Source organism: Pezoporus occidentalis, unplaced genomic scaffold (genome assembly GCF_034315485.1).
Source record: "Pezoporus occidentalis ecotype Australia unplaced genomic scaffold, CSIRO_AGI_Poc_V1 ctg17, whole genome shotgun sequence".
In the NCBI taxonomy this organism is placed as follows: domain Eukaryota; kingdom Metazoa; phylum Chordata; class Aves; order Psittaciformes; family Psittacidae; genus Pezoporus; species Pezoporus occidentalis.
The window spans coordinates 1,984,296-2,003,996 of NW_026913531.1; the positions used below are offsets into that span (position 1 = coordinate 1,984,296).

The 19,701-nt window shown below is 37.0% G+C and overlaps 1 protein-coding gene across 7 annotated transcripts in view; it reads left to right on the forward strand.

Annotated features, from left to right (window-relative positions):
* Positions 1–19,701, forward strand: part of CNOT2 (CCR4-NOT transcription complex subunit 2) — a 91,471-nt gene that overhangs the window by 46,139 nt on the left and 25,631 nt on the right. For 5 of the 7 annotated variants that reach the window (XM_062613724.1, XM_062613723.1, XM_062613722.1 and 2 more), the window contains 3 exons: positions 6,961–7,083; positions 8,350–8,397; positions 19,221–19,287. In XM_062613724.1, coding sequence (XP_062469708.1) covers positions 6,973–7,083; positions 8,350–8,397; positions 19,221–19,287 — 226 coding nt within the window. In that variant the 5' untranslated portion in view covers positions 6,961–6,972. Of the gene's footprint in view, positions 1–6,960; positions 7,084–8,349; positions 8,398–10,322; positions 10,357–19,220; positions 19,288–19,701 lie in introns of those variants that run through there. The other 2 variants (XM_062613726.1, XM_062613725.1) reach the window with 2 other exon arrangements.

A 19,701-nucleotide genomic window follows, 5' to 3' on the forward strand; every position in this document is an offset into this window, starting at 1 on the left:
GGAGTGCTAGTTTGTCTGCTCTTCTGGTCACTTTTGCAGATCCCTTGCTGCCTTTCTCATCTTTGAAGTGTCCTTCTCGTGTGTTTTGGTGAATGGTATGTCCAAAGATTGCTTCCTTGGTTGAGTACATCTCATTTATCAGACCCTTAAAAGCCATCCAGGTAGCTTAGTGTAAAGTGTCATATCCCCAACCACTGTGGATTTCTCACATCTTTGAAATCTTGTGCCTGTGGTTAGCAGGAAGAGAACGTGCAGGAATTTGTCCTGGCATGGGCATGGTGTCAACCATGTTATGAAGCCAAATGAAGCTTCTTGTAATCTCAGTTTTCAAATTTAGCTTTAGTAATTTCAATATTTATTTATTTTAACATAGGATTGTTTTTCCTTTTCCTGCTGTGCTATTTCAGGAGTGTTTTAAAATGTTCATTTCATAGTAGTTAAGGATGGTTAAGGGTTTAGAACAGTTGGCATGTAGATCTTGGTCAAGAGAGTATCTGTGGTTTAGTTGATGTTAGGGTCTGACTTTCCTGACATAGTTTGCATGTGGCAGAGATCCAGTTTTAGTGTAGCTTTTGAAAGTATTATCATACTTTATAGAACACTTGAAAAATGATACCTTGTTGATGGCTGTTCCTGGGACCATGAGCAGAGGATAGTCTAAAATCATAACTGCATGTTCTTTACTTCCTTCATGCTCAGAATTTTTGTCTGAACTTCCTGCTATGTGTCATACTTTCTTTCTGAGAGAAAAAACTGTGCAGTGTTCTAAGGAGACTGGTTGTATCTTGGACTACTTTGAGACGTGACCTGTGTCTGTAAATCAGGTAGTTTCTTTATGGCTGCTGTTTTCTACAGTGCTCTGTAAAATAAGATTATTTAGAAAATAATTTATGAACCATATGACACAAGTACTGTGAGATTATTCTGAAGTCTAGACAACCTTCAAGTTCCTTGGCAGATTTGTCTCATATATTATGGTGGTCTTGATTTCAGTCTTCCATATTTCTGAGATTTAAACTTAAAGACTTAATTAAGTTAAAAGAATACAAAGACAGTTGTTAAAGGTGGGCAAAACAACTAATACACTATTGTATTCTTAAAATGAATACAAATCTGTGCTGGTATTAATCTCATCATAGAAAAAGGCTTTTTAACAAAAAAGAAATACCGTGAAATGTTCCATTTTCCATTATTATGTAATGTTGATATTGCAAAATTTTTATTTGAAGGGCTACCATAGCATAAGCATACAGTATACTGTTAGAGGTTATCAGTCACCTTAAAGAAGTGGAGCAACTGTCACTGAAAGGAAACAAGGGACCAAAGGATCTCAACTTCTAGCTTTGGTTTGGCTTTCATCCTGAAAATTAAATGTATCTATTCGTACCAGTGTACTTTTCATTGTGCTTTTTAATAGGGATTTTGGGATTAAGGAGATCTTTTGCATCTAGCACTTTGAAAGTATATATTCTATTGTATATCATTTGCAGTTTGGGTCAAATAGGAATTATCTTTGACGCTGAAAATAGTATCATAAACAGTAGCAGTTTTTAATATAAGTTGATTTACGCTTTTACCAACTGATGGAACTCCAAATTCTATATTTTGATTTAAATTGCAGGCTGATTTGGTGGTTACTAGTGTGTGACTTTTGACAGACACTTACTTTTTGAAACACTTGCCACTGAAAGGCTCATTCAGGGTCAATTTTGTGGATATTTTGGGTATGTTACCTTATGTGAAAACACTGATTTGTAACAGACAAGAAAAACAGAGTAAATTGTTAACTTTGCTTAGTAAGACATAACAGCAGAACCCTTAGTATATTGATGCTCTGTAATGTCAGATTGAGATTACAACTTCTAATTGCTCTCACGTAATGCTAGTGTGTATGTGGACAAATAGCCATAGTCATTTGAGGTGCAGGAAAGGGAAGATACTGCTGAAATTCCTGAAGTGGTTTGGTTTTTTGTTTTTTTTTTTGGTCTTTTTTTTGTTGTTTTTTTTTTTTTTAACTGGTATTACTGTGTTTTGTTTTCAGCTCTCATAAAGATGATGAGTTTTATCAGTTGTAATGCAATGATCAATTTTCTGCCCTATGCAAAATTTAAAATAGTCATTCTCCAGGGAGATTTTACAGTATCCTCTTAGAGTTGGCTGTATTAATGTCATGAGTAAGCTCTCCTTGAGCACTACCTATAGTAATATCTCAAAACAGAAACATTTTTCATATTTTAATACTATCATTTGCTTCAGGCTGTTAAGCTAATTTAATATACAGTCATAGTATCATTTTATAACTGACTGTAAAGGTCTTTTTACAGCCTAAGATAACAGTAATTTTAATCGTTTTTCCTTACAAATTTGGTGACAATACTGTATTTTCAGTTATTGCTAACAAACAGTTTTTTGTGTGCTGAAGTACTGCAGTGTTTCTTGCAATAAGAATGGTTTTAATTTTTTTAAGTCAGTATTGTTGGGTCTTGTGTGTTATATGCTCAGCTGAAGAATAAAGGTCAGTGACCACAGCAAACTGCTTATTAGATGCTTCTGGTTCTTAATGTTTGTATGGTGCCTTTAGTTGTCCCATAGTGGTGGTTGTTAGAAAATGTTCCATGGAAGTATTTAAAGGTTTTGTTAGGTTTGTGATAGCATTTTGCTTGGTTAACATTAACTTGGAATTGCAGACAGATCTAATTTTTAAACATGATGTGCTTTGAAAGAAATGCTTGTGTTCATCTGGTCTGACTTGAGCATGGTTTGTGACAGCGTGGCTGGTTAGTTCTCTGAACTCCATCCTAACATGCAGCTCCTTTCCTTTCATTGCTCTGTTAGCATGAATATTTTCTAATAATACTTGTAAGGGGTCTACCAGTGGGAGTTGAAAGTACTTTTGCAATATTATGCTAAGGAAGTGCACCATTTTTACATTTTTAATGAATGATTGTGCTGCCAATGTGCCTTTTTCAACAGAGGGCTGAGTTCCCACAGTAGAACAGGAAAGGTAGTTACAGCATTAGGAGGACAGGGATCTGTATTAAATTAGGGTGAGTAGACAGGAATTCTTTACTTAATAAAATTGCTGTGCAGCTGGAGTACCACTTCTGTGAGATTGTGTTGGCATAAATGCGTGTGTGTATATATATACACATAAGTATATATGTATGAATGAGGGACTTAAATACAAGAGCAAATTCCTACATTTCACCTCATTGGTCTAGATCTTGTGAAAGTACAAAACATCAGGTCACTGTTACTTTCAGAAGGGTTTAAAAAGTATTTTTAAGTGCTGCATGAACTTTGCTGTGTTTACTTTTGTAGCTGATTAGATGCTGATCTATCAGTCTGTGAAAAAGGAGCTGCCGTCTTTTCCGTATGAGGTTTTCCTGGTAGCTTCATGTCCTAAGAAATAAACAGTGAAGTTCCATCTGCAGATCTGCCTCAGTTTGGCATAGCCCCAGTTATTCTCACACCTTCTTTCAGATAGTACTGCAGCAGTGCTTTTTAACTATCTGTGCATATGCTTGTAGCCTGACTGACTAATGAAAATGTTGGGGAATACTGACTGGAATAAGTTAATATGGATGGGATGATGCCTGCTGCTAAGTTGGCAACTATCTGACACTGTCATTGTGTAAACCTACTGTAATATTATAAAGGTCTGCATGGGGATAGGTGCTCTGCAGAAATTTACCAGCTGTTTACTGTCACTGGCTACTACTGAGTAGTACGTAAATTGGCCGCTGGTGCTAGCCTAAGAACAAGCAGGAAGCAAATAGACTGGCTATAGCAGCTGAAGCTCCAGTCTCTCACCCCAGTTCCTGCCCTTCCAGTCACTGGTCTTCAGCTGCTGCCTCATTTTATTGTGCTGTTAGTTTTGTAACGGGACTGGATAGCAGTGGGTTGCAGCCCTATGTTTCTCTGTTGTGATCTGTGCTGTGGTTCACCCTGGGAGCAAGTGACAGTTCTTTCTAGTGAAGTGAAATCCTGTTGGGGTGCAGACAGCTGCCAGAATGCCCTCCAGTGCCTGTACCAGTTCCCGCAGTTGGGAGTGTGGACAGCTTGAGTGCTGCATGTGACTGCTTTGCTTGACAACATTGAATGACACGGAATAGTTTGCAAAAAATGCTGCTGTGAAGAGCTGTCAGTTTCTGCAAAAGAAGTTTTCAAAGGTCTTCAGAGCAGTTTTGGGCACAGCAATGCAGCTGGGTGGCAGGCAGAGCTCCTCCAACTTTCCTCTTTTCCCCTGCAGCTGCAGCTTGCAGTGTACTGCTCTGTTCTCTGAAATTCATCAATGCAGTCCTGTTAGGTATCACGTAGAAATATGGGTTGCCAATAAAAATATCAATATTGCATCTATCTAATTATTAAAAGTTTTCTTCATTCTTTAATAACCATGTTCTCATCAGACTCCCTATTAATATCAGTGCACTTCATCACTCTTCAGGGCATAATCTTGATTAGGTTTTGGGCTGCTGTCTTTATAAAATTATCAATATAGAAAATAATCTTTTAGACAATGGAGGGTGAAGAGCATTTAAAATATCGTCCACCTTTTCTGTATGTAGACTTCATATTTAGACAGACTGGCTTTCTTTCAGCAGCTTTAAACATACATTTTGAGACAGAAAGCTCTGACCATACCCCACTGGCTTGGAAATCTTTATGGTATATATGTAGCTATCCATGTGCAAACCTTTGTGAAAATAAGATCTAAAGCTAGAGGGTCAAAGACATAGTTGTTTTTCCTGTTACATAGTTCCTGTACCATAACTCAGGTATACACCGTTTGGTGTATGCTTCGGTGACTTGCTTTCTATCACAGTTAAATTTTGTTATTCTGATGATATATCAGAAGAGAAGGTTATAGGGCAAATAAAAATCTCTTATCCCAGGTATTGTTAAGGGAGCACTAAAAAGTTCTTCAGGACTTGTGAGAAGCTGCCTTTTACCTTCTCAAAATCAGTAGGGGGTTGGGACACTCAGTTTCTCCTCATTGCTTGAGATAGCTCTACCAAAGCATTTCACTATCCTTTTTACAGCAGTTAAAGGCAACTGCTCACCTCTCTGCACTTTACTCAGGCAGAGCAAAGGACAAGATATAATCCCCTTAGCCTGTTAGATGCTCCATCCCATCTGGCAGGTGATAATTGCATTGTAAGGGGATTAGCACAGTGGGATAGGCTTATAGTGTAATGAAAGCTTCACTACAAGTGTGAAAGTCAGCTGAATGCATTGGAGTACTTTGGGACCTTACATTTCCACATTTTTGTAAATACCATAAAATACAAGGTTCATGTGGAGAAGGTGTGCAGTACCTTTACATGCCTTCATACATGTGTAACAGATTAGAACTTTGTTTTGAGGCATCAGTAGTCTGAGTATCTGAAACTCTTGTAGGACTAGGCTTTCATTTAGCTGAATGCTTTAGGGCAATTCTATGAATGTAGCTGTATTAAATGCATCCCAAATGTTGACTTGGCTTATATTTGAAAGTCCCATGACTTTGAAATCGGGGTTGTTACTAGTATAGAACCATGCATATTATTAAATGCTGCTCAGAAATCTTTGCCAGTAAAAGTGAAATTTGAATAAACCACACTGTGAGGAATATCGGAGTAATTTTGTGTCAGTAGAGATAAGAGGATTTCAAGCTGAAAGTAACTGTCTTTGCAGCCAACCAGAATAAATGTTTTGAAATTTCAGTTTCAAGCATGAGGTATTGTAAAATGACTCTTTAAATTTAATCAATTAAAAAAAATGTACTTTTTTTTTTTTTCCCCTTAAACTTGGCTAATGCTGTCAGTAGTGAAGATAGTAAATCTTAGGGCTCAGAGCATTTCGTAAGCTAACTGTAATTTAGCTTCCTTACCTTTCAAGATGCTAAAGATCCCTTTAAAGGTATGTTATGTAGGGTGGTAGCTCAGGGTTTGATACCATCCTGTTGAGTGCTCTCTCTCCAGTCTCCCCATATGGTACAGGAAGCCGGGTAAGTTGCTCAGTGCTGAGCAGTATGTGCCATGTTGCTGGTTTGAACATTAACCTCTTGGGTTAAAACAGGACTTGGTTAGCCCACACAGTGCTGTGGTAGTGTTTCATAGCCAGGTAGCTTAGAAACTTAGCAGAGGTGTGTTTTTACATAAATAAGAGTCAGGTGTATAAATATGCACTGCATGTGGTAGATGCTTGAGCAGTTTTGTATGACCTTGCTGTGGGATTAAGTGTTCTAATGAATTAAGGTTCTGTGACCAGCTGCATGGTTACTTTTTCTTTTGTTTCCAGGTCCTGACTTAGACGCTCTGTGTGTGCATGCCTGTGGAAGTAAGGGGACAGTAAAATCTATTGGGTTTTTATGGGCTGTTTGCAGTAACTTTGCCAGTCTGTGATGAGGTCTTTGAGTGTGGTTAAACTCAACCTCCTCTTAATTATGACTCTGAGTGCACAGGGTCAAGTGGAAAGCTGTTTTCCAAAGTTGTGGTGATGAGACATGGGAGTGATTTCACAGATTTTTATTTTTTTTCTTCCCTTTTTAATTTCGGTTATTTCTTTTAAGGTAGCTGAGCTCCAAAGAACATTCCTTACTTTTCTTCTTTTGGTTTGGAAGTGTTTACCTGAGGAGAGGAAAAATTGATACATTTGCTCATGACGTTTGGAATTTTAAATAAACCTAAGTGAAAGGTCATAGAACTCAAAACTCAACTAATAAAGTAACACCCCTCCAAGAAAATAAAGTGTGCACCCTCTCCCACCTCAGCCCTTTTGAAATACAGGTTTCTGTCGCATGAAGATCTCTCTTGAAAGAGCCATTGCATTGGCAATGTACATAAAATATTTTTAAAGAGGAATTTTCAAATGTTTAGAAACAGGACTTTTTAACAATCCTTAAATTTAAAATATATTCTAAGTATGTAGCAGACCAAATGAAATATGATATATAATAATTTTTTTTTTTTTATTTAGGTGACAAACAGCATGTTTGGTGCTTCAAGGAAGAAGTTTGTAGAGGGGGTTGATGGTGACTACCATGATGAGAATATGTACTACAGCCAATCATCGATGTTCCCACATCGGTCAGAAAAAGATGTAAGTTGAATACATTTATTATTTCCTCTTTCAATAGGAAGATACTTTCAAGTACATGACATAAATGTGAGGAAGGGCTTTATTTAGCTTGAAGCTCTGCATGAGTGGGAAGTGCTTTAATTTTAGTGAGTTTATACATGTAAACTTTAGCTGCCAGGGTTTATTTGTTTACACATTGTGTCTACAGTATTTTTATTGTTTTGCATTTTACATCTTCAACCATTTTTAATTTCTGAAAATGCCTTGTGCAGCTTGTTTGACAGCTCAAGTGTAACAATTCAGGTGTTTCTCCCATTTGTAATGACAGTGGGTTTGTAAAGTTACAAACCAGATCATTCTTAAATTTTTTTTTCCCCTTGGTAACGCACTGTTGTACATTAGAACTGCAGTGGTATTACTGAAGCTCTGCTTATTATTAAAATAAATAAATTAGCCAGTAAAATAGTTTACTTTTATATGGAGTGGCATGTAGAAATATATGGAAGACTGAAAGCATGACTTGAAGTTCGTATCACCTGAATGTCGGTAATACCACCTCATGACAGGCTTGTGTTTAATATGTGTAAGCAGCATATAGACTAAATTTTCTTTTTAATTATAAAAAAATTCAAAAATGCCTTCAGACTTTCAAAAAGGTGTCATTGCTTCAAGTCTGCCCCCATGACTCTCCAGCGGTATAGTTGTTTAATAGCAGATGAGAATATATAGTTGTGATAGACCTTGACCTATGTAAACATAAACATTTCCTGTAGACTCATAGTTACCTAAATTTTAAGCCAGATTTTCAAAGAGATGAAACAGTTTCAGACTAGAAGGCTTTTTAAAACAAAACAAAAAAATATGCTTAAATGCAGATTTCCAATTCAATTTCGTAAGGTATTTTGATGGGAAATTTCAGGTAATCCAGCAAAGGGCTTAAGTGTAAAGAAAATTAAGTCGGCTGCTCTTTCCTGTTTATTTCCATTACAGATGTGTATGTACCACAGATGCACACAGACACAATAGAATATTTATGATGTTGAACATACTTTCCTTTCTGTGAGCACTGAGACATGCAGCTAGCTCTCAAAGCCAGTAGATACTATTTCTCCAAAGTGTTTCTTATCTGAAAGTGGGGATTTAGTATTTTTGATGCACTGTGGATGAAATTGTGGTGTAGTGAAAAAGGTAAAGTGAGATGAATGCTGTGCAGTACAGTGTATGCAATGAAAGCTGATGCTTGTTGACACAGTGAATGAGTGTTTTAGTTGCCTACTCTTTCTGTAGGCAATGTTGCAGAAGTGGATCATAGAATGGGACTTCGAGAGAAGGAAGGTGGGTGTTCCAGACACCAGGAATGACAAATAAGAAATCATGAAAGCTTGTGGGAGAAGTGGCCAAAACAGGGCATAGAAGCTCCTGTAGTTGGCAGAAGAGTGATGTCGTTCCAACAGGAAATGGAAGAGTGACTTTTTGCAGAAGTTTTTTAAAGTTTTATTTCCAAATCCTTTTAAGGGCTTTTTTAAATTTTTTATTATTTTATTTTTTCCCCTTCTGGCTTCGCTGTTGACGACTACAACTTTGAGTTAATGCTTAAGAAATATTAAATCATGATATGCTATTGTAATATTTTTTTTAAAAAGCTGATCAAAATAAATATATGGTGGTGATATTGACATTGTCTGCACACCTTTGATCACTCATGTATAGCTAAATGTATATTCTGTATTACATGTTCCATTTGATATCTCATTTGGCTCATAGTTGATAAGTTGCAAAGGTGGTTGTATTCATATAGTTTCCAACCAATTCTGTGGCTTTGAAACCTTTTCTAATAGAAAATAACCATGTTTTCTAATAGTCTTTCAACTGCAGTTCTGCTAAAATATTGTTCTGTATTTGAGAACAGAATAAATGTACTGTGTTGTTATTTGGATAATAGTATTGACGAAAATAATTGCTCAGAATTTTAGCTGAGAATTTATTAGCTGAGCAAGCTAATAAAGACTAATGTTCAAAATGTGGATCCAGTTTTATGAACACCTGGGGGTTGAAAAACACTCAGCATACTTGAAACACTTTGAGTCTTTGCCTTCACATTTGTATTGAAATGGAGTAGGTAAATGTGGAGATAAAGGTGGAAGAAACTTTTGGGGAAAGGAGTAGATCACTTTTGTAGTCAGAAAACCCAACTGGTAATGAGAAGGTTAAAAGTTGGCATAGACAATCTCTTTGTAAGCTTGCTGGAAAATGGCAAGCTTTGTGCTTTTAATATGGTAGCATTATCTAATCAAAGTGCAGCTTTACTGCAATTAAAATTATTATTCTCCTTCATTATCAGTTTCTTGTATGTCTTTATTAATTCCTGCTAAAAATAATGCATTTTGCAGGTTTTAGCTACAAACTTGAAGAAAATAGTTAGAGGTTAATTTTTTTTCTCTAGTGTGTCATATATACATGCATTCAAGCTGAAATACAGTGGTTCTGAGGGAAGGCCTTTGTGAATGTCTCCTTGAAAGCTGCTCTTCAGAAAGGGCTAAAGCTTGTTTAGTGTATATCCTCATAATGAACAGGACTAAGTCTTTTTATATTTTTCTCTTTGTTGAAGTTTTACTGATTCTGACCTTAAAAGTTGCTATTTTCCATTTGTTGCTATGCATGTGTATGTATAATCCAAGCAGAGGAACATACAGAATGGTGAAATCTTGCTTAAACTTAGAGTAAGGACTGTTAATGCAAGCAGATTTTGTATAAACTTCAGAGCCTATTTTTCACTTTATAGAATTTCTCTCCTTGTCTTCAGATGTGATAACAGTGGTGACTTGCACGCAGTTTTTGCCTGGGTTGGGATCTTTTCAGCTTTCAACCTTGTTTTAATACCAAAGGTGGAGGTTTTACTATTTTTCAAATTGTATTAGGAAATAATTCTTCCCTCACAAAATGAAAAAAGAATTAAGAACCTATCTAAAATAAAGACGTGGGGGAAAAAAAAATCAGGCCTTTTAATAAACAACTTTCATAGCACTTACTGGTGTGGTATTCTTGTGACTTGTTGCTTTGGCTAACTTGGATTTTAAAAGAATTTCCTTTACACAAATGTGAAGTCAGCTAAGGCTGCTCAGGTCCTGTCTTAATTTTAAAGACTTTTTACAAGTGGAAAAAAGTTGCAGCAAATAGTTTAGGATGTGTTATTTTTACTTCAGAGCCTCAGTGTAGCTAAAAACTAAAAGCTTTCTTTAACTTCTCTTTTTTTTCACTAGGGAATGCAGTTCTAGACAGTCAGGACTGATAATGGTAAATGAAATGGAAAAGTTGCATGTTACTCATGTGCACAAGTGCTTCCAAATACGGATGCTGTTTGGGTCTGTTGTTTTAGGCACAAAATTATGGTTCCTTAGATGAGAGTAGATCTTGCTCAAGCCGTCTAATGCTTCCTTTTTACTAAATGAGTGGCTTTGCCTTGAGTCATCACAAGCCTTGCTGTGCTAAGTAGGGAAGTGGAACAGACTATATCCATGAATGCTGTCTATGAATTCTGCTGCACTTAGGATCTGTGTGTGATAACCAGGTCAATAATCCTTTGGCAAAGAAATGAGATATTTTATAGAACTTGCAGAGAATAGAACAGTGTAAGAAAATAGTTTAAGATTTGGCTTGAAACAAATGTAGTCCTATAACTTAAATTGACAACAAGATGCACAGTGTGCCAACAAAATAATTACAGAGCTTATTTGTGGCAATTTTCTGCTGTTTGTGCACTCAGCAAAATCATTTTGAGGGCAAGACTACACGTATTTTTATTTGGATAGAGTGACAATGGTAGAAATCAGTATATCAAAGCTTTCATATACTTTTGAATCTCTTGTCCTCAGATGAGGGGCGGGGAAAAATTACAGTAAGCTTTGAGAAAAGATGGGACCTATTCAGTCTGAAATTATTTGATTTCTCATGTATAAGAATACAAGTGCTCTACAAGGTTTGACGAGTCAAGCCCAATCCATTGAAGATGCCTACACGAGAGCAGAACACTGGGGCATCTTCTGTTGTTCTGAACTGCAGTTCTAAATCTGACAATAGAAAGACATGCTTCTTAGTGAAGATCTGCTCAAATTATGCAGAAAGTTAGAAGACCTTTTTCAGTGAATGCTGTTTCCATTTCTTGGTCCAGTGCTTTGTTGTTCACTTTCTTACTTGCTCAGCAGATAAAAAGGTGCTCGCTGTAACATAATAATGAATCTTTGATTTTCACTTCTAATGGGTTGGTTTGCTGAGCATATTCTCTTCTCTGAACCATCTTACTGTTGTAACTTATCGGGACTTTCTCAGTTGAGACCTGATGCTGTTTTGCAGCTTAGTTCTTTCAAAATGGGTTTCTTATGAAGTCAAATGTATTTTAACAACTGGGACAAGTAAGATCTAGCCTGCAGATTAGATTTGGCTCATTGCAACTATTAATCTAGCTGCCTGGTGCTGTATTTCCTGGTGTAGGAGGTCCTCAAATTTGCATATTGAACACAGTGAAATGGCCTGTTGGTTCTGGGAGCCTGCTTTCCAGAGGCTTCTTCCATCCTGATGTAGTAGAAGCATGTCTGTGATGGATCAGTCAGGTGTTTGTCATGAGGCAGTCACATGAAGGCATCAGTGGGTTTGGCTTGTAATGGACATGATGATGGCAATGCAACGAAGGGGTCAGAACCTGTTATTAAAACGTTTTACTGTGAACTTCCATTAAAGTAATTTATAGACCTTTAGCAAATTCTGACTGTATTTTGAAATATGTGGCATTACAAAGAGGTGTTACTTTTACAAGAGGTAAAACCCTGTAACAAGACTTGGCTTACCAGGGAGATAGAAATCCAGAACCGTGCTAAGTTTGGGACTAAACTAAATGTGGAAGGGTTTAGTCGGTATTGAGACAGCATTGGCTTTAGGGTTGCCTAATACTACATTGTTGCAGCTGGCTTGTTTACTTTCTAATGCTATTTTTTAGGATTCTAAGGAAAACTATGGTATATTGTTTCCTAAGGCATCTTGCTTGGCTTTTACCTGAGTCATTGCATGAGAGTTTGTTAGCTTAGTCATAATTTAACTTCAGATACCGCATGTGTAAGTATTTTAAGAATTCCCATGGAACCCTCTTGTATCAGGAGCAGTTGCAGCATTCACACTATTGCTGGCTGGCTGAATTGAGCTACTTTACATTAACGTAACTTGTCATAGTCTGAATAGTTTCGATCTTGATCTGTTTGTGGAGGAAAAAAAAAGTAAGGCTTGTTTTGGGAAGAAAATGGATCAGTGTGGAGAGTGGATTGAGAGCAGCCCTGAGGAAAAGGATGTGGGGGTGTTGGTTGATGACAGGCTCAATATGACCCAGCAGTGTGTGCTCACAGCCCAGAAACTTAGCCGTACACCGGGCTGCATCAAAAGGAGCTTGACCAGCAGGTCAAGGGAGGTGATCCTGCCCCTCTACTCTGCTCTTGTGACACACCACCTGGAATACTGCATCTGGGACCCCAACACAGGAGAGATGTGGAGTTGTTTGAGCAAGTACGGAGCAGGCCACAGAGATGATTGGAGGATAGAGCACCTCTCCTGTGAAGACAGGCCAAGAGAGTTGGGGTTCTTCAGCCTGGAGAAGAGAAGGGTCTAAGGAGACCTTAGAGCAGCCCCCCACTACCTAAAGGGGCCTATAAGAAATCTGGAGAGGGACTTTTTACAAAGGCTTGTAGTGACAGGACAATGGGGAATAGCTTTAAGCTGGCAGCTGGGAGATTAAGATATTAGAAATTCTTCACTAGGAGGGTGGTGAGACTCTGGAACAGGTTGCTGAGAGAAGTTGTGGATGCCTCGTTCCTGGAAATATTGAAGGCCAGGTTAGATGGGGCTTTGATCAACCTGGTCTAGTGAAAGGTGTCAGGGGGTTGGAACTGGATGATCTATAAGGTCCCTTCCACAAACCAGTCTATGATTCTAATGTCTTTAATTATAAATGGCAAATGAATACTTTAGTATGCGTTACTTTGCATGTAAACATACTTGTAGATTTGACTGAGTGGTGGGTTGCTTTGCTCTGCTTGCTTTGTGAAACACATGGCTTAAGCTTTTTTCTTTGAAGTGTGGGTTGCAAAGCAAGAGTTGCTTTTTACCTTTCCAGAGTGTGATTAAACATTCTTTGCATCTTTCAGTGAGTACATAGTATGGGGTTTTTGTTTTGTTTTTTTTTTTTTTAAGAAAACAAAACCAAACTTTAAATTAATGAAATTTGCAATGCCATTAATGAAAACAGTTGGAAGCACTTGCAAGGGATGAGATTTGAAACAAACTGAGGGAGTCTTTGTGTTTTCATGCAATTTACACTTTCAGAGCTTGTTGCCATTCTACCTATAGCTTGCATTTTCATAATAAAGTGTGAAGAAAGAGCAAAAAGTTTAGAATCTGAAATGCAGCCTGGATGTGTTTATCAAATAAAATAATACATGATAAACTAAATTTACCTAGAGGGGAAAAATGGGGTTTTGTATTCTGTCACACAGTTTGCAGAAAGTATGTATCTTAGTTATTTCACATCACTTTCGGAAATTAATTTTGCAATTGATGACTGTAGTATATAATTTTCACTATGATTGAGTTTGTATTTAGATTAATTTTTTTTAATAGAAAAACTAAATGACTGTGGCAGATGTTGTTTCTGTACTTCATCTAAAAGCTGTATTTTACTGCATCTCCATTTAAATCACCAACATATAATAGTTTCTGTGTGACAGCTTTAGCATTTGAAGTGGTTCTTTGGACCAGATTAATTCCATACATAAAATCATCTGCCTTTTCTAGAAGGGGGAGGTTATGGTTTCTTACACAATAACTCAATTCACTGAACATGCTTTATTGTAACATTAGTGGTTTATGTGTTCAAGAGTGTGGGTGGCTTTGGTTGTTTCGTTTTGGGGTGTTTTCTTGAGGGTTTTTATTTTTTTTCATATGCAACTGGTTATTTCGTTGAAATATTTCCTTTATTGTCCTAGTTTTTGATTGCTTATGGCATTTTTTTGTGACAGCTTTCAGTGATTTTTCAGTAATCTTTTTGGCTTATTAATACACTGTACCATCAAACTGAATGTATCTGCACAGAGAGAATTTGGTTTTAGAGTTTTACTTTAATAGCTGTGTTAACCTTACGTTAATAGTGTCATTCAGTAGCAACATCTTCCCTTTTAAGATCTTGAGATACTGCTGACAACAACAGTGCATTTCTATCTCCTTGTGCTTCTGGTGCAACTGGTACAGACCACCACAAGTGCAGCTGGTGGCAGACCATCACAACCATAATGGTGAACTCTGAAAGTCTGAATAAGATTTCATTTATTTTTCAGTATTGTTTGGACTTATATTTCACAAATGATTTATATCAAAACCAGTTTTCCTTTGCAGATAATACTCTGCAATAATAAGGCTTTCAAATGTCTCCACTCATCTCTGATTTTGAGATTTGAAATATTTTCTTCTAACATGGGAATTTTGTGAGCACTGTATTAAAAGGTAGTTTTTCACCCAGAGGAGGACTAATAATACTACTGAAAACCTGCCAAAGTAAAGAAAAATCTGTGCAGTTTCTCTGTCTGTTATTTGCTAGCTTGATTTATTATTATTTTTTACCTCAGTGTAACACTTTTTTCTTTTCAGGCTAAGGGTCAGCTGTTTTATTATTAAATAATGCAGCACAGATGGCAGATACCAGAAATAAAGCAGTGCAAATACAAAATGATGCTGTTTGCACCTGTGAGAAACCCATCATTTATTGGGCCAAATATTACTCAGAGGCTTACTTGCTTATTCTAACACAGTTTGCTTTTAGGAGTTGACTTTGTAGCGCTGGATTGATGTATTTTCACTTTGGCTTGCCTTGCGTTTAAGGAAGTAGCTTTAAGTTCTAACTGCGTAATGTAATAGCCTTGGCAGAAGTGTTGCTTTACTGAGATTTCTTGGTGCTACCATGCCGAGGTGTGCTAGCACAGCAGTTACAATGACAGGCAGCTCTCCTTGCCATAAGTTGGGACTTTGCTTGGGAGAGGCTACTGGGTCTCTTCCCCCTACCTCCCTCTACTTGCAGGAAGGCTACAGCCTGTGTTTGACAGTCTCCCCAGAGGGTTGTAAACTGCGTCAGTTTTACACAGTTTAAACAATTGCTGGTGCTGTTTCCTTGAGGTTCTTGGCACTCTTACATGAACTTAATTGCAGTAAACCCATCAAGAGGTAATGAAAGTAGTTAAAGTAAAATCTCATTTGTCACTAGGCATAGGAAGTTGCCTGATAGCACATTTCAACTGAATTTTGGTGTGGACCAGTCCAGAAAAATTTGGCCATCTGCTTCGATCATCGGTTTGAGTTTAGATGCAGAATCTTCCATGATCAGAACTGTTTGAGATTTGTGAGTAAAATGATGTTCACATCCTAGTTGACTGTCATCCACTTAGTTCTTCAGTCTGCTAGCACTGATCATTGGTTCTTCCATACACTAGCAGAATAAAGTGCACCCTTCATGCTACACAAGGTCTTGACTCGATTGAGGATTATTAGTTACTGGTTTTAAAAAGTTGATACTGTACACATACTGCTAGAATATGCTGTTTGATGGTGTGATTTCAGTCTTCTGGTACATTTTGTTTTTCAAAGGTTGCTACAGGTGTAATTCTTGGCATTTTTTTCCTAAAATAATGATCTTGCCAGCAGCAAGAGGCTTTAGTCACCTTAAGGTTAGACTGGTTTGGTTTTTATTCAGGTTATCGTGACCTTCGGCTGTGGTAGACTAAAGGAAATTCAAGAGCGATTTCCAGCCACTCTTGCAGGTACAGCTCCTGGAGAGCTGTTAACGTTTTGTGTTGTGTGGCTAGTAGTCCAGTCAGATAAAATAATGATTGCAGAATGCCCAAAGGAATGTTTTTAATACTACCGATACCGTGTGTCTTGAATCTTCATTACCTCTGGTAGATCAAGTTTGAGTAGGCTATAATAGTTGCCCAGGCTTTGTGAATGCAAATAAAGGTCATGTTAGGCTAGGTTGAGGTTTTAGCTAATTTAGTTTTGTTGTTAACCTTAGTTATATGGAAATAATAATAGAAATAAAAAGACAAAATTCAAACTGCCCCTTACTTGTCTGTGACACAAAAAACACTGGGGAGTGTTTTTTGGCGTATTACAAAGTAAACTAGGAAGAGAACAAGTGAGATACCCATACAGCATATTCCTTCTGCATGGAATTTCAGAAGTGATGCATTTAATCGGCCTGGAACAGATCCACAGAAATTTTTATTTAATTCTTCTTGTGAGTTGTTATCTTTTGTGGTCCAAGTATGTTTTGACTTTAACACTATTTGTTAGACTTACTGAATGTAATACTGGGCCTTTATTACGGTTTTCAGTAATGGTCTCTCTACAAGTCACTTTGCAATTAACTTCTAATGTGAAAGCAAATGGCACAGTATATGTGACCTACTTTGCAATATTTCAAAAGAAAATCCAATTTATAGTAAGCAGTGTTCATTAACTATTATTTGCCTTTCCTTTTAACTGTAGCTTAAAGTACTTAGTAGTAGAAAATCACATAGTAGTGTAGAAGAGGTGGGATTCTTTTTCCTCTCTTTCAAGTAATCTAGTACCTCTTAGGTCTGGGATGTTTTTATTTTTTTAATCCAAGTTAACATAAAAGATTTTTATGCTGATGTTTGTACCATCTTCTGCTGATTCTATCACATGCCATCACAGCAATTTTTGAATGCCCTGAGCAGCTGTTCTTATGGGATCTTCTTTTTGGCTTAACAGTTTTGCTTACTTGTCCCAAAGCTATTAGTACTTTTTGACTGTTGGTTCTATCTCAGTGTCTGGTTGGTTTGGTTTTGTTTTTTTTTTTTTTTTTTCTGAAGGTGCCTCAGAACTTTTTCTCTTTTTGTTTTTTTTTTTTCCATACAATTACAGTTTGCCAAACCTTGCAGCATGCTCTGGGGTTTTCCAACTTGTTGAATGTTTTTTACTGTATCAGCTTGTTTTATCAATGTTTAACAAACATCAGCTTGTTAGTTTGGGTGGGGAATGTGCTTTTGAAGCCTGTCTCCCAAGTGTCCGTTCTTCAGCATGCTTGGTTCATGTTGTAGAGCAGTCTGGGTGTGAGTGAATTCAATTCCTTCTGGATCAAAACAGGTTGGAAGAGGTGCTCCAGGAGTGCACCAGATATGTTCTCTTCACTAACAGGCATCAGGTTCTCTTCACTAACTCCATGGCATCAGGTGTCTTAGTCACAGCTTAGTTAGAAATAAATACAGTATGTATGTTAGGCCCTCAGGGCCAACTTGTTTGTTTTACAAATGCATTCCTCTCTGCCTGCATTACTTGCTAATGCAGATGTGGCTTGTGAATTTGGCTATGTAAGTGCTGAGCTGAAGCCACTGGTAGTTATTTGAAGTGTTCTTTTTGTTCACAGCTAGTTCTTCACTAAGGAAGGAGAACTTTGGTCCAGTTTGGCATATATGTTAGGTTTGGGGTTTTTTTTTATTTATTTTGGTTTGTTTTTTTGTTTGGTTTTTTTTTTTGGGGGGGGGGGTTTGTTTTTTTTTCTACAGGAAGCAGAAAAAAAGTCTTAGTATTTCAGACCTGTTGTATATGCAACTGTGGATGCTAATTGCTGTAGTTCCTCTCAAATATATGTACTTTGTTCAAAATATGTATAAGCATGTAGTATTTTGGGGTGATATTACTCACACTTTTTCTGATGGTCTACAATAATTGTCTGCTATCATTTCTCTTCTCTGGCGTTCTGTATGTATCCAGAAAATCATAAATACTTTGTGGTTTACAGGCAAGAATGTTACTTTTGGTATTTGGTGTCTATGCTGCACATCGTCTTTCTCATTTCTACCATCTAGACTTGGCCCCATTATAGGCAACTAGCTTAGAATCATGGAATGGTTTGGGTTGGAAGGGCTGATGCAGTTTATAAGGTTTGTTTGAGTTTTGCATCTGTCAAGTCAACAAAGCAGTTTGAAGTTTATTATAGGAAAAGTTATTTTGATTTGAATTCTTTACTCTCAAGTTGAAAAAGCTTGAAATCCCCTTAGGTGTAAGAATCCAGACATTCCTTTCCTTGAAACTATCGTAAAATTCAGTCCAAGTCCAGACTACTGCGCTAAACAAGCAGACATTTGCCTATGGGTCACCAAGTATGAGTAGCATACTAGATTGTGAGCTGGAAGGATTAGGTCAACTAATAAATACCTGTTCTTGCTCCGAGTGACAATCAGCTATACCTTATGTTGATGAATGTCTAATCTGGTCTTTAAAAACATCCAGGGAGGGATGTTTCAGTGCTTAACTTTTCTTAGGATTGCAAAGGACTTTTTCCCCAAATATTCGCCCTAAATTTCCTGTTTTCTCAAATTTATGAATGCCTTCTGTGGCAGCATGGAGAATGGAATCATAGAATCATTAGTTTATTCTTTTCCTCCTACAACAATGACTGGAAATCTGGCACTATGTCCCTACTGCAGTTGCCTTCTTTTTGGAGTATGCAAACATGTCATGTCTGAAAGTCGACAAAGAAGGATTAATGGAAACATTTGATGAACTGTGATGTCTCCAAAGTGGGCATAATAGAGCAGGAACAATTATTTCTGACATTAGTACATCTTACTTACTCATATGGTGTATACAAACCAGCTCTTAGGGCAGTACATTATAATTCTAACATTGGAATCTTATTTGAAGTTCATATCTGTTTCTATATACCTGCTACCTAGCACTCATTTCCCACCTTTTGCTACTGTAACTGATAACAGCAAGTGCAAAGTTTGATATTACTACATTGAGCAGGGATTGCACTGCTTGTCTGATGCATGTTTTGCATGGGAAAATAACCCTACATCTGATTTAAATAACTGATTATTCCTTCTGTAAAGATGGATCTCTTAGCTACAAGGGAGTTAAAACTGAAAGCATTTATCTTCTTCCTCTGTGCTATTTATCGCCAGTAGAAGAAAGTCTGGTTTTATACATGTCAATAAAAACTTATGACTTTACATGTAATACACTGTTAATTTTACAGTTGTAAACTGTCAGAGCAAAAAAGCACAATATCTTTGTGTCTTTAATAATCTTTTATTCTTGCATTTTAGATGCTGGCATCACCATCAACATCAGGTCAGCTGTCTCAGTTTGGGGCAAGTTTATACGGGCAACAAAGTAAGAATTCTTTTTATTTGATGATTTGTTTTATGCTAAATAAGTTACAGTTTCATGCTCTTCGGATAGAGAACGTGCATACGGCTTTTTTTTTTTTTTGGTGATTGTAAAAACAGTAGTATGTCTCCTTAGTTGTGTTTCGGGTTTTTTTTTTCTTTTTAAGAGACATTTTTGCTTTGCTTAGTATGTATTTTTGCAGTGTTTAGTATGCAGAGTGTCATATTGACACTGTATAGCTGTTAAATACCCAAATATAATCCTATAAAGAATGTCTGTGATGTAACTGTGACTCTGAAGAAAAAACTGAGTTAAGTGAGCTGGGCCAAAATGAACCTAGTCAGAAAAATATGTAAGGAATAGAAGTAAATTATAGCTTAAATTATAACTGATATTTCGTGCTCAACAGGAGCAAAT